At 50.0% G+C, this 15556-nt stretch overlaps 1 protein-coding gene across 1 annotated transcript in view; it reads right to left on the bottom strand.

The window, feature by feature from the left end:
* Positions 1-15556, bottom strand: part of LOC114696234 (cell migration inducing hyaluronidase 1) — a 158700-nt gene that overhangs the window by 31376 nt on the left and 111768 nt on the right. The window contains exons 12-14 of the mRNA XM_028873827.2: positions 10297-10472; positions 7910-8119; positions 527-732 (exon numbers count right to left, since the gene is read on the bottom strand). Coding sequence (XP_028729660.1) covers positions 527-732; positions 7910-8119; positions 10297-10472 — 592 coding nt within the window. The remainder of the gene's footprint in view (positions 1-526; positions 733-7909; positions 8120-10296; positions 10473-15556) is intronic.

Raw genomic sequence — 15556 nt, 5'->3', positions numbered from 1 at the left:
CTCTCTCTGTTTTCCTGTCTGTCTGTCTGCCTACCTATCTGCTTCTGTCTCTTTGTCTTTCTGTCTGTATTTTTCTACCTCTGCCTTTCCGTGTGTGTCTTTGTGACACTGTTTGTGTCTCTCTCTGGCTAGAAAGAGATTCTTGTGGTCAGGCTGATGGGTACGTATTGGGAGCTGATGTGGCAGCTACTTCCTGTCCACAAGGATGCCAAGTGGCATAGAGCCACAGGTGAGCCAGAGTTCTCCAGACTAAACAGTGCTAGTGAGGCTCACAGAGGAAGAAGGGAGGAGGGAGGAGGTGGGGTGAGGAAGCTGCTTTAGGGACCTCACTCTGAGAAATAGGCAGAGGTGAACAGCAAGCTTTTAAAGGTCCTTTTAAGGGTCCTGAGGTGGGACACTGAATGTTCATGTTCACACACACACACACAGACACAGACACATACACACACACACACACACACACACCCGCCTTCCTCCCCCAGACCCAGGTGTACCGAGTACCTTACAGGACCATGCACACACTTACTTGCAGTCCTGCCTGGGCTTAGGAATGTACCCCGGGTATGAGTCCTCTGTGATCACTTTGCACATCCTGCTGTCCCGATCCGATGGGAGGAGAGTCCCCGACTTAACCAGGAGGCCGAGACAGTGGTCAAAAGTGTTGCGTTCCTCTGGCCCATCTTCAGTGAAGAAGCAGTGGCCCAGGGAATTATAGCCCACAACATCCTTGATCTGCAGGGTCAAGAAAGGAGCTTCACTCAGCACCCAAGTGTGCATGTGTCCAAATATTCATTCAACAAACATGAAACAGTGCTGAACTATACCAGACTTGAGTAGACTGGGGGTGGGAGTGGGGGGGCAGAGACAAACTTGACCCCAGGCAAAAGCCTGAGGGTGGACAAGGAAGAGAAAGAGAACTCTTCCAGTTGAATGTGCTGGGATGAGGCTTCAGGGGAGAGAGAAAGGGATGAGATATCAGAAGTGTGTAGGTGGTTCAAAGGGAGACTCAGGCCTATGTTCTAGAAACCATTCTATTGAGCTTGCCAAGACATCCTGAGGAGGGTCTCCAGGGCCTGAGTGGGGGGCAGGGCAGCTCCCCCGTGAGACAGCACCACAGCAGGTCTGGGGGACACTTCATGAATGTCTGCACTAACACACTTCTATAATCCCTGGAACCCAAGCCAGTTTGTTGGTCCACGAAGCCCACCAAGATACCTTCACACCCCAGGCTGCAAATCAGGGAGGGCTGGTAAAGCCAGCTACCGGGCCACCTTCCCAGAACCAGGGTGAACAGAACATCAGAAAGAGCATTTCGAAGAGGCATGGTGAGAGCAGAGTGTATCTCAGTGCCAGCACCAGGAGGCTCTCACACCAGCCTGTCTACCTTGTCAATCACTACCACAAAGCTCTAGACTGGACATTCATCATCTCCAAGGCCTCAGAACCCTTAGAGAGCCCTATCCCGAGCCCCAGTCCCCTGTTTGCACCAGACTCTGATAACAGCATCTCTCCCACATAGGCTCCTGCTTTGGCTCCAACATCCCAGAGAGGAGATGCTCTCGGCTCACAAGGTACAGTGGGTGAGGGTGGAAGCACTTTGCACATCTTTACTGTGTTCTTCCATCCCTGACTGTCCAGTGACTTCATCCAGGGAGATCTTCCCCGCTTCCCTGTGACCTCAGATCAACCCACACCTCTTAAGGCGCTGCCACTGTGCCAGGAGCTGGGAAATCTGTACGCTATCCAAATGCCCTTGGCACTGACTGAAATACCAAGGCCATGCCCTCAGCCCTGGTGCCACTACAAGGGACTGCCTTTCTCACTGTAGGGCATTCAGTAACCTTGGTCTATTCCTGACAGATGCCAATAGTAACCCACCCCCACCCCCACCCCACCAAGCTGTTTCCAGACTTTCATTACTCTAGTCCACTGAGCAGGAGAGGGGACAACAGTGTCACTGATGGGAAAGCATTGATCCAAGGTGAACACCCCAAGTTCCTCCAGGCTCTCACACGGCAGGTGCCTGCTCCCTAACTGTAGTGTAGGGCAGTCAGCTCTTAGAACCATCCCACAGCAAGCTCTACCATGGCCGAGCTCTGGCTCATCTCTTAGACCTTTTCATCTCTCTGTGGTCTCACACAGTCCTCTTGCAGAGTTTTGTGTTAGAAATAAAGGGGCTGAGGCTGGTAGAAGCTAAGCAATAGTCCAAGGCCACAAAGTCCAGTAGGCAAAGCCATGGCAGGGACATTCATTTTTTTCAGGCCTATGTGTTCACTTGTAAGGGAAGACCACACTGCCTGCCTACACCGGGTAAGCTCCCTGCCTCCTACACAAGCATCCTTCCTTTAATCTTTAACAACAGGCGAGGGCGTGACCTTGTAGCCCATTTACTCCTTCAATGGACATTTCAGTCAATGCCAAGGGCATCCAGTGGGATGCTTCCTTCTCGTCTAGTGAGTAATGAAAGCATGTTATAAATAGCCCTGAAAGACAAGCCCGGGAGGGGATTCGGCTGCTGTTGCTGGCAGAGACCTCTAAGATCAAATTCAATGCCTGGCTTTGGAGAGGAGGAAACCATGCCCAGGGAAGGGATGTGGGTATCCCAGGGAATTTGGTACCCTCAGAGTCTCCTGTCTTCTGCCCACGGATCTTTCTAACTTGTCCTTAACCATTTGCCATGCACTTTAGATCACATGTTCAGGAGCCCTGCTCTGAAAGCCAGTGAATGAGTTGGGGACATTTTTCTAACAAAGGTCCAAGGAAGAGCTGGCCTTTAAGATCTGTGAAAGGTGCTGCGAACAGAAAGGGATTTACCAGAGGAAGGAAGAGAAACAGCTACTGCTGTTGGCTGTCCAGTGTCTTACACGTGTTATCCTGTTTCAACCTTATCTCAATGGATGCCACTTGATCTGGATGTCCCAAGCCCCTTTCTTTGCAAGGACCGAACTCAGACTTGATCTCCATCTCATTTGAAACAAAAAGCAATCCGATATATTGAGGAAGCATTGAGTCTCACAGAGCCAGGGAAAAAGGAGGACGAGGAAGAAGGAAGGTCTGGGGCAGGAGAAGAAGCGTAATTCACATCTTTGCTTAGCCACAGACTGGCTCTATTGCTCACACTGAGTATCCCTTGTGTGACAGAAGGATGCTAAAAACATTTTCAGATTGTTTCTCCTTAGAACATGTCACAGAACTGACTATTAGTTGTAATACATGGATGGATAGATAGGTGGGTGGGTAGGTAGATAGGTAGGTAGATAGATGATAGATATAAATGGGTGATGGATGATAGATAATGGATTAGATAGATAGATAGTGGTAGTGTGTACATAGAGAAATAGCTATAGATGCTAGGTAGATAGGTAGGTAGGTAAATAGCAAACAGATGGTGGTTGCCTGAATAGATGGATTGGGAAATAGAGATAGATATGCAGCTAGGTAGATGATGGATGCATACAGATAGACAGATCAGGGAAGTAAATGTTCTCTCTCTCTCTCTCTCTCTCTCTCTCTCTCTCTCTCTCTCTCTCTCTCTCTCTCTGTTTCTCTCTGTGTGTGTCTCTCTCTGTCTGTCTGTCTCTCTCACTGGGGCTGTCCTTGTATGCTAACCAGAAACAATGTGTAACCCCTGCCATTCATTGAGAAAACTAAAACTATATTTCCCTTTCTTGCACTCTGATAGTGGTTCATGATTCCTGGAAGCTGTTTTAGGTAGTAGGGTCTGGGCACGAGATTGTAAAGGAGAAAATATGAAAGACTCAGAAACAGCTGTCCGCTATTGTTTCAACTAGTATGACCCTTGATTTAGTTGTCACTGGTGGTGGGGGGCGGGGCGTTGCTAGCCCTAAGGGCAACTAGCAGGGAGCAGCACTAGGTCCAAAGACTGTCCTCTGTGTGTCAAGATATTCTATGGTCACCCCAGTCTGAACTGGCTTCCATCAGCAACCTGTATGTTCTAAGAAGAATGATGCCTCAATTAAGTGAGCGCAAGCAGAAATTAGTGATTGGTTGTCTCTCTGGACCTGCAGGATTCCACTATAGCTTCCATCAAGCTCAGGCCAGAAGTATTTCTTTAAAACACTGCCTGTGAGGACATGTACAGACTCTTTCCCCTTGGGAAAATAACATGGGATGCCAACTGTTTGTTAGGCATTTACATGGCAGCATAAAACCATGTAGAGGTGATTTAAAGCATGAAGAAGCATGTGCAGAGGTTCTTTGCAAATGCCAGGCCATTCTATACTGGGACTTGAGATGAAGGGTTTTGGCACTCTCAAGGGACTCCTGGTACCAAAGAGGATGCTACTTACTTCTGAAGTCTAGGGTGGGTATTTTGTGTGTGTGTGTGTGTGTGTGTGTGTGTGTGTGTGTGTGTGTGTGTATACATCAGCGAGAAGCCTCACATCAAATTCAGTCATTTTAAAAAAATTTATTTCCAAGCTTCTGCCATTATAAAAAATTTAAAAATAAAATTCCTGAGGAGAAGCTGGCCTTGGAGCATATGCAAGGGTCATTTGTTTTGCAGCTCTTAATGAGTTTTTGAATATGCAAATAGAAGTTGAGAGAGGAAACAGGACAAAACACTACCTAAAAAGGGAAAGAATGCTTCCAAGACTGTGCAGGGGAGGTAGGAAGGGGTGGGGGGTGGGGGCAAGGATAAAGAGAGGCAGAGCTCATAAGGTCAGGGTGCTGCCTGAGAGAAAGCATGTGAGCTGGAAAGGGGCAGTGAGACCAGAGGGGCCAGCCATTCCCTTCCACACTGTCGATTTCTGCTCTGATCTGGAATGTTCTCTACCCTCCTTTCCGGTACCTCGGTTTCCCAGTGGAGCCCTGGGCCAAGGTAGCTTTGTGGGAAAGGAAAGATAAAATCTGGGTCCTCCGTCTGGGCTCAGGTGGAGAGGAAAGACGCCAGCAGGCGCACACCTTGACGAGTGAGAGAACACGTTCAAAGACACCAGAGAAGGGGTGAGCCAGAGAAAATGGAAGCCTCTCCCACAATCCACAGGGCTGTGCAACTGGCAGAGGAGATGCTGCGTTTCCCATCACGGGCTCCAGACATCTTTACTAGCATGCCAAGAGAAGGGTGTGGCCCCAAAGGTAGCGAGCCTGGGGACTGAGTGGATCCGCTGGCACACAGAGCCATACAAGGCAGAGCCTGCGCAGAAGCAGTTGCAACCTGCTGGAGACATCTCGATTTCATACCACCATCATTTGTAATAAAGATAAACTGCGAGCAGGTCCCCAGGTGGGAAAGGATGTACTTTCTTGGCTCAGTCTCCCTGGCTTAAAGCAAGGAGGTAGAAGAGAGCAGAACTCACACTGGAGTCTTTTGTACCTTCTGCCTCAGGCCAGGAATGTATCGATTGCCTTCCAGTCCTAGGAAGGCAGTGTTCAAGGTCCTGCCTTGAGCCTGAAGTACCCATGAAGATGCACTGAGCCCATTTCCCTGTGACCCTGCAGAGAGTGTATGTAGAGCCTCTCCTTGGGGGAAACTCTTCACCCTACACCTGCTAGCCTCTTGAGGATAGTGTGCACAGAGACTCCTTCCTCTCTGCACCTGCCAGTACCTTGGAGCCTTGTATCGCTCCATGCTACATTGTCAGAAGGACACTTTCAGCAATGTTACTATCATAGGAGATATTACCACAGCCTCACTCTATGGACTCAGAACAGTGACAGTGAGCTGGGAAAGGAGTGTGAGAAAGAGGCCCTGTGACCAGATGAGGGCAGGCATTGCCAACAGATCAATCAATCTGGTGAGGTTTTACTGAAGACCCTTCCTATGTGAGCATGCATTGGGACTTTTCAAAGTGTCAGGGAGGGAGTACATTCACGCAGTTTTTGCCAAGAGCATCTAACTACACCAGCCCTACTTTTTGGTGGGGGCATATGCTGCTATCTCCCGGAAGCAGGGATGTTTCCACAGAACACAGAGACGCAGCGGCACACAGCGCTACCGCTATTTACTGTCCTCTCGAAGCACATCACTTGTGTTATCTGGTTTCACCCTCACAACAACCCTTTGAAGCTGACTCTATCAGCATTTTCACTATGCACTGGAGGAAACCGAGGCCCAGGACGTTTCTGTCAGTTCCTGCGACTCTATGCTCTTGACTTTTGAGCTTCTGCTGAGACCCACAGCACTGACACAGGAAAGAGCAAAGAGATGCATGAGCCAAGAGAAGGACAGAGGTTTGCTAAACTTAGTGGCATTTTAGGGTCATATTGCTGAAAGCTGTCCCCAAAACTCAGAGACAAGCAGAAGTCGAAGGGCTTGTGTTTTTGTCAGAAGAGGGAATTGGTTTAAACGTTGAACTAGAAGGGGCTGGAGAGGTGACTCAGTGGTTAAGAGCTCTTGTTGGTCTTGTAGAGGACTCAGGTTCGGTTCCTAGCACCCAGGTTCCAGGGATCTCATGCCTTTATCAGACTTTTGTGGGTACCGGGCAGGCACATGGTATATATACACACATTCCATGTAAAGATTCCTACACATAAAATAATAAAACAATCTTTAAAAAAAAAAGTGAGAGGAAGGGGGGTACTGCCTAAGTCAGGCTGAGGATGAAGGAAGCTGACTCCCAAGGATCGGGGTACACAGGCAGAAGACAGGGAAGAGCTGTGAGCAGGCCCCCTGGGACACTTTGGGACCTGCTGGGGTACTGAGACACCTCTCGGCTCCATACAGCTAGGGGCCCTTCTTTCTAGTGAGCTGGGATCTGCTTGTCTGGGATCCAGCACCTCTGACCAGGGATGATGCTAGTGAAAGGCTTCCCCCGGAACAACCGCCCCCATCCCCCACCTTCCCCAAGGCCTCTGCAGTCTAAACCATAATCGCATCTTTGTCTCTATATTGCCTCTTTTGGTTCTGTCAGCTGAACCCTCCCCCCGAAACGTAGTCACCCGCTGGTAAACCCTTCAATGCAGGCAGCAAAGGGACGCACATCCGTGTGAAAGGCCAGCTCCCACAGCAGCCTTCTGGAAGGCATACAAATGCACATTCCGAGAGCATTCAAAGCCAATCTGTAAAACTTCAGGTCTGCCTGGGATATGGCCCTGCTGCTGCCTGCTTGGCTCAGAGAACCGGAGACCTGGACACCGTCTAGATGGCAAGCAGTGCAATTTGATTACATCTTGGAAAGGCTGCTCCGAGGCTGTGCCTGCAGATCTGTCAAGCACAGCTCAGAACTGAGTGGTGGTAGACCTCTGAAGGGCCACCAGATTAAGATTGTAGCTGGCACCTCAACTGTGCTGTAGCTGGATAACAAGGGAGCTGAGAGATGCTCCTTCCCAACTTGGCAGCTGGCATTCCTGGGAGCTTACAGTGTTGAACAGATCTGCTGGTTTGGGCAAAGCTCTCCAGGGTTCTCTTCTAAGACCCTGACTCTACTGTGGATATCATTGATTCATCTAATTATTCCAGACCAGATCTGGGAGTAATAGGGTGCCTTAACTCACTGTCTTCCCTTTCCTACCACAAGTCTCTTGATTCCTGCACCTAACTGAATTAACACTGACTCCTGGGGATGCCCCCATGCCAGCTCCAGAAGTCTGTATCTCACTGAAGGGTTGGCTCCCCATTCTGTCCTGGTGAGCATCCCGCATGCCTGCTCAGTTCCTCAAAGCCAGCCTGTTCTGTGACAATACCTGGATTCCCTGCTCTGAAGATGAGTACCTAGGATAATACAGCCAGGAATGTTTCACTCTCATCCTCTACCCAAGCCAACTAAAAGGTAACATTGTGTTCTGCAGAACTCAGGGAGGAAATAGAAAACCTGACTGATTCAGTCGTTTGTCCAAGTTCTCACTGGAAGTAGGTGAGAAAGCACAGCACAAGATCTCCCTTGCAACCCCCCCCCCAACACACACCCCCTAAGTTCCTAGATAGGATACCCTTCCAGCAGGCACTTACCAACAGGCCATTGGAGCCATGGACAGTGACACAGCGGGAGAATGTGTGGTGGATGGAGAGGTCCCTGATGTACGTAGGTGGGTCATAGCCTCCCAGTTCATCCAAATCTCCAGCCAGGTGGAAGTGAATTGGGTACTGGCCCACCAGCTGCTGCCCCATGTACTTTAGCTCCACGCCCTCCAAGTGGGCTGCTTTAAATCCCAGAGCAAACTGCAACAGGAGAGTGAAAGTTAAAAGAGCCCCCAGGCAGCCCTTGATCCGCCTAGCTGATGCCAGCATCCCCAGAAGGCAGAGGTATTACCTTCCCAGAGTTTTGTCACAGAGTACCTCCTGGGTACTCAGTAAATCAGAGGCTCTGTACACATGGATGAGGATGCCCAGCCCTTCTTACACTATGGGAGTCCAGCAAGGCTTTACAAGATGCTGCAGGAAAATGGACTCTGGATTGGAAGTGCCCAGGACAATAGCTAGACTTGTTTTGATCTTCCTTTACCATCTCCATAGCCACCCATGAGGAAGACATATGCTTATGGGGTGGGGGATGAGAGGAAACATGCCCTAGGAGTGCTGGAGAGTGGTGGACTTCAGGGTGTCATTGTTTACAGTGTGAAACCTTCTCCTGGGAAGGAAGGGGGTGCTGACTCTGGAGATATCCTGAGCCTCTGCTCTGGGGGCATGCATATGAGTGGCAGGTGGTCACAGCACAGGACTGCTCCTGGATGTGCTCAGGGAAACTGCTTGGCCAGATGATGTGTGCAATCCAGGAGCTCAGCAGAGAGCAGAGTCTGGGATGATTTGGGTCAGAAGTAAGCTCTGCCAGTTCCTACCAGGGAACTGGAGTTTGATGTGCAGACCGTTCTCCTTAGATTCAGATCTCACCTGGAATGATAGTCCAGCAGCCAATGCCTAGGGAGCTGTGTTGAGAATGATTCTGAGTCTAGTTTGGGCTTCATGGGCAAGAGGGTCATGGGGACGCAGATCCATTCTCAAGAATGGGAGGGGCTACAGTAGCTTGTACGACAGAAAACTACTGTTTCCTCTGAATCTCACTATGTTCTTGGGTACATGGTGACAATTACCAGAAAGTGCTCATGGACTGGGGACTGGAGACTCTAGAATTCCTAACAACATAGATCTGCACCACAAGACTCTCCCCACTTAAAAGGTCAGCAGAGCTCCCATTGGGAACTATTTCCTTTCATCATCCTTGTTTACATTATTAAAAAGAATTACTCTCATAGCACGTGATTTTAGCCTCAAGAGAACTCTTTTTTACAAAACCTGTTTTAATGCTGTTAGCATTGAAACCAATAACCACATGAGGAACGCAGAAGAACATGGAGGACATCTATGTTTCTTAGACTATTTACCAGGCCTGATAAAGGCATTTTATAGATATAAAGAAATTCCTCTTTGAGTTGGCTACTAGGAGAATGTGAGCTGGGTTGCTTCTGATGGCTTTGAGAGACCTGCTGCTATGTGTGGCTGTCTTTCTAGACCAGTGGTTCTCAACCTTCCTAATGCTGCGACCCTTTAATACAGTTCCTCATGTTGTGGTGACCCCCAACCATACAATTATTTTCATTGCTAGTTCTTAACTGTAATTTTGCTACTGTTATGAATCACAATGTAAATATGTGATGTGCAGGATATCTGAAATTCGACCCCTATGAAAGGGTCTTTGGAACCCCAAAGGGGTCATGACCCACAGGTTGAGAATCACTGTTCTGGACTCTACCAGGACCAGGTAAGTTCAATGCTGCCCCTACTTCCTGCTGCAACCCTACTCCCTGCTCCCTGCTGGTTGTTTGGTCTGTATTATAGTGGATCTATTGAGGGTATGTTTTTTGTTGGTTTGTTTGTTTTGTGCGTGCGTGCGTGCGTGTTCGGGGTGGCGGGGGGGGGGGGGAGGAAGTACTAAATTCTTGTAAGAAATTTTCAGGAAGGTGGCCATGGTGCTACACATTTGTCATCTCAGTACTTGGGGAGACCAAGGCAGAAGAATCTTAAATTTGAGGTCAGCCTGGGCTGCATAGAGACAGCTTGTCAAAAAAAAAAAAAAAAGGCAATATAAAAACACTAATAAAAACAAAAGTTAAAAAATGACCAAGGGTAAATAATGAAGACAGGACAGAAGCAATGAAGTAGTCACAGTGCTGCACGTGGCCTCGATCAGAGGTCCCTGGTTGCTTCCATCATCTCCAACAAGTACAACTGCCTATCATTGGTAGGTAGACATCTCCTAAGGGTACATGTCTCTTCCTACCTCCTTCTCCGCCATCCCCTTTCCTCCTATGAGTCTCTGTCCACAGCTGGAAACTTGTCCACAGCTGGAACCTTGGGTACCCTCCTGTAGGGCTGAGAGCCTCAGCCAGGCAGATTCCTACCTTGATGTGACCCCCAAAAGTATCGAAGTCAAAGAAGTCACAGATGTGGCTGCTGTAGGGGTAGCACTGGTCCTCCATCTCGCCCATCACCACAATGTTCCGAGTCAGGAGCCCGACTTCAGCCCGCATGTCCACACCATCAATCTCCTCCCCAATATGTAGGTACTGTGGCTTCCCTAGGGCACAAGACGGGCAAGGAAGCAGAATGGCAGGTGTAGCCTGCCCACCATGCTCCCATCCTTGTACTCCCAAAGCTGTCCGTCGCTTGCTCTTCACCAGGCCCTCACTCATGGCGGGCCCCACGGTCCTTGTTCCCATAATACAGAAGGACAAAGCCCAGGTAGGTATAGTCACATGCCCAGGAGGGGAGCTACAGTTCATAGCTACCTACTCATGCTTAGGTCTTAAGACCATCACAGATGTGGCTACTTGTCCAATAATATTTACTCTTCTTCTGCTTTTCAGAGCTGGACTCTGCCGTGGCTCATCTGACATGGGGCTTCCCTGGAGAGCTCTGCTTCCCCACCTCCCTACAGTGAAGTGTGGCCATAGGATCTAGGTAAAAGTGCCAGGTATAACCTTGAGTTGCCTCTCTCGATCTCCAGCCTGGTGAGTCAACCTCACCCAGCAGAGGAAAGCCATGGCCTAGAGATGGCAGGATGGCAGAGGACAGAGAGAGAAGAGAGAGAGAGAGAGAGAGAGAGAGAGACCCAGTCTCCTCAGCGCTTCCACTGTATCTGTCCTCCAGCTGCAGTTCTTAGGATAAAACAAACCTTCTCCCTTTCAGATCCCCACTTTAGAGCAGGGCAAACCCATGCTCTGCTCTCGGCAGCCTTATAGAAGGTACATCCACAGCTTGGTGCTTGAGAAAGAGCAGGCTGGTGTTCCTGTGTCCAGAGCCGTGGGCTTGCACACATGCCCCCGTGGCCCCACGTGGAGCTGAGGGGAAGAGCTTGCACCCTACTCTGTGCTGACATCATCCCACAGAGGAGGCACTCTCCCGGCCCACGATGCTAGCCATGAACTGGGGCACATTCAGAGGCGTTGGCTCCAGCCGGCAGTCCTTTCCAGTTCAGCCATCCCATCCCTCGTCCGCATTTCTTATGCTCTCTACCCTCAAGCTTTCCCAGGCCCTGCCATCCTTGAAAAAGTCTAACAAAGCAGACACCCTCCCACACTTTCTCCAGTCTCAGTCCTGTGTGGTCTGAATCCTTGACCCTGTGTTCTGTCCATTCTGCCCCTCCCACTACTTCACCCCCTTTCTAGCCAAACTCTTTTAGTGTTACCCTCCGATCCCCTCTCCCTCCGTCTGTGCAGAAAACACAGCTTAAGATAGGCTCCTCACTGAAATGGCTGACAGGGCTTGTGGATATTTTCTGTTTCACTTGAGGGTGCGATTACAAAGAGCACCACTCTCCCGTGTGGACTTCCAGCCCAAACCACACCACCTACACCACTTGGCTTTCACTCCGACCTTGACTTGATCAAGCAGGCCCTTGCCTTGGCCCTGAGATACCACGAGTGCCCATGTGCGAAGGCCACTGTTAAAATTAGCAATACCCACCACAGTGGCCTTCCTCGACTTTCTCATCCACAGAGAGAGCTGACCTCTGCCCTCCCCTTCACTTGGCACACATCCTGGGAGCTAGGAGAATTGTCCAGGAAGCCTATGGTTTTAGAATTCTGCAGACTCAGTGAGATAGTGGTTTCTCTGAAGCAATACGACATTGGTACATGCTGAAGCTGAGAAAACAGCTCCGGGCAAGTGAATGGCATGTGTTTTCTATTGCATCTGTGACAAATTACCACAGGTTTATTTTTTATGGTCCTGGAGATTAGATGTCCGAAATTAATTTCCTGGGGCCAGTCAAGGTGTTGGAAGGGCTGCTTTCTTAAGGTGCCACACAGTGGGATCAGGATCTACCCCTGGCGCATGAGCTGGCTCTCTGGAGCCCATTTCCTACGGAGGGACGCCTTGCTCAGCCTTGAGGCATCAGGGAAGGGCTTGGTCCTGCCTCACCTGAATGTACCAGGCTTTGCTGCCTCCCCACAGGAGGCCTTAACCTTCTGGAGGAGCCGATGGAGGGTGGGTGGGTGGGGAGGCTGAGGAGAGAGTAGGAGAAGGGATGCGAGGGGGAATCAGTGGTTAGTATGTAAAATGAATTTTAAAAAATTCTTAAATAAAACAAAGAAGGTGCCACACAGAAACTGTCCCGGGGCTTTTTCAGATTCCAGTGGCACCTGTACTCCTGGGTCTGTGACCCCCCCACCATCTTCCATCGCTCCATCTGCTTCTGACTTTCCAGTGCTTTCTCCTCTCTAATCTTCCTTAATCCCTCTTATCTGATAACCTTTGTAATTACATCGGCCCCACCCACATAACCCAGGACACTAGCCCACTTCCAGAACTTTAATCTAGTCATAGTCGTAAGTCCTTTCTGCCACGTGAGGCAATAGTCATAGGAACCAAGGGTCACAACATAGATTCGGCCTACCACAGAGTCCTTAAGAGTCTCAGTCAGCTTTCTGTTACTATAATTAATACCAGGGATGAATCAATTTAGAACGCAGAAAGGTTTATCTCAGTTCATAGTTTCATAGATTTCAAGTCATGACCTGTGGGCTGTGTTGCTTGGGCCCATGATGACACAGCCTATCCAGTTACTTTGTGGTCAGTAATAAAACAGAGAAAGGAGGAGACCAGTCACTCACAGCCTTCTTCTGGAACATATCCCTAATGAACTTAAGCCTTCCATTAGGTTTTACCACCTTCCCGCTGTTCCACAGAGTCTGACATCACTAGAGGAGATAATTGGAACCAAGTTCACCACAGACTGCTGGCTGGGCCTCTTCCTCCCTTGAACCCACTATGGCTTTTGGTTTGGGTCACAGGCCACGTGTCTTTCCTGCCTTAAGGTCCTCTGGACATTTATGTAGAAGCCTCTGCTTCTATCCCTGGTTGATCTTCCTGCCTGTCCGTTCTGTGGCCTTCACAAACCAGCTGGTCACAGGGCCTTCCCAGGGGTAAAGGGCAAAGTCTGTCTCTGAGAGTGGTGTGCACGGCTTCTGAGGGACACTGGCTTCAGAAAGCCAGGCGGAGGAAACAAGGAACCTGCGTGGTGGCTGAAAAGGAAAGAGGCATCCTGGAAGATGACGCAGGTCGTCTCTAAGTGGGGTGCGGTTACAGAGAGTTTTCTGCCACCCTTAAGCTAGCCTTTCGATCTCCTCGTGAAGATCTGGAAGTTCTTCGTCGGTGAGCCTGGAGCAGGATGTGGTGGACATGACTGTCATGGGTACAATAGGGAGGCTGTCTCTCTTTACCACTGGACGGTGGTTCTGGGGGCTGAAGAAGTGCTGTGAGCCTGGGCCTTCTCCAGCACCGCCACTGCTGTGTGATGCCTTTCTCCCGTGATTTGAGGATGATGCTTCATGGAGGGTGAGAGGTCCCTCTTTCTAGAACCTGTTTATTTCCCACATACCCTCGACTCTGACCTCCAGGGCTGTGCTAGTCCCTGTATCTCTGTGTCCTTTTTTATGATGCACACGCCCGCGGCATCTCTTCAAGGACTGAACAGCCACCCTCCCACTGCCTTTCCTTCCATTCCAGCTCATGCTGTCCTAGGTCACAGGGCCTTGAGCCCCTCCCAGAGTGCCCTGTCGGTCCACTCTAGCTGGCCCAGGGTTTCCCAGAGGGAAGAGGTCTGTCCAACTGGCCTCCATCCTTTCTTCTGCCCCTCACATGTGTCAGACCGGCATGGCAGTCTGCAGACCCTGCACAGTCCTCACATGCATCTTGCTGGGGGACCAATTACATGTCTACTTCTGTCTAGACACATCTTCCTTCTCTCTTTTCTTTGTCACTGGAGAACCTCTGCTCTTCTGTCTGCTCTCCCAAGCCACCTCAGTTCAATATGCAGAGAACTGGACCTTCTTACAAAGGTAGATATCTGTTTCCAAGAGCATCTGGGATCCTGGTCTTCTAGGTCCCAGGCCTCCAGCCATGCTGGACCCAGAGCTAATCTCCCCTAGCAGGCACCCCAAAGGACAGTGTTACTGACAATGCCCAGGGAAACTGTCAACAGATTTCTCAATCAACCAAGACAATTTGGGGCTTGTGTGAGGGGTTTAGTGGAAGAATTGACTGCCACTGTCTTTGAAAGGGTCAAGGCAAGTGATGGGCATTCCATTGGGTCCTGAGAGGTACAGCAGAGAGCTGGCTTCCCAGAAGAAGTCCCCAGAGGGCTAGACTTGTTTTGGGAATAGGTGGCACTGTGAGTCACACTAGCCCGGCCCATCTAATGGTCCAAGCTGGATGGAGCAGAAACCCTGGCTCCTGGCAGGCGCATCACCTTCATCCCCACACATTCTCTTTAGTTTCCACCATGCTGGCTGGTCTGGCCTCCTGAGGCCTTTGCTATCTGAGTCTTAGAGTTCCCAACCACCTGGTTGCCTCTATCCAAGACAGTCACTTTCCACATGGCTCTGGGCCAAGCTGTATGACTCAGTTTACAGGAGAGTCCTGGAGCCTATGGTTTAAACTCCCTGAACCTTGGACCCTTCATCTATAAAGCAGAGATAAAAATAGCTCACACCCCCCGAAGCAGCTAGATCATTAAGGTAGTTAATCTACAGAATGTGCTCCACCAGCCCTGGACATGTGGCGGGAGGCCGGTGTGACAGGAATGACATGTTAGGGCTATTGTCTCCAGAGCTCCACCGGGGACAGGAACTGATGAACAGCTGGTTTCAGAGCTTCCTTTGTTCCACGGAGGAAGGGAGGCATGAACAACTTCAGGTAGATAGAAGGCTTGTGTTTATCGGGCTCCCATGGACTAAGGAAATGCAGGTCCTTCTGAGCACAGCAGGAATTTGGCAGTCACAGCCGCCTCCCCTGGAGCGAGGCTCCGTATCAGAACCTTTACCACATTGCTGCTGTCCACAGTGCAGCCACTTATCTCTCCTTGTTGCTTCCACAGGCCACTCCCAACCGCAATCCCAGGGGAGTGGTGTGTCTGACTCCTTTCATCCCTTCCTGATGTGGGTTTCTCCCACCTCTCTCCACTTCCCCTCCTTCTGACAGCGCTCGCCTGTGCAGGCCGACCAGGTCAGAATTGTCCCAAGTGATCTAAAAGAGCTTTGAGCTCACCAGGAAAGGGGAAGGGGACCTGGGGTATAGAGGGGGCTCTAAACATTGGTATTTTCCTGTGTTTATCCACAGGCACCCCAATACCATACTCTGCAAACCTCCACAGGACAAGCA

Source organism: Peromyscus leucopus, chromosome 1, assembly GCF_004664715.2.
Source record: "Peromyscus leucopus breed LL Stock chromosome 1, UCI_PerLeu_2.1, whole genome shotgun sequence".
In the NCBI taxonomy this organism is placed as follows: domain Eukaryota; kingdom Metazoa; phylum Chordata; class Mammalia; order Rodentia; family Cricetidae; genus Peromyscus; species Peromyscus leucopus.
The sequence above is the reverse complement of the archived record's forward strand: the minus strand, read 5'-3'. Positions and strand labels throughout refer to the sequence as shown.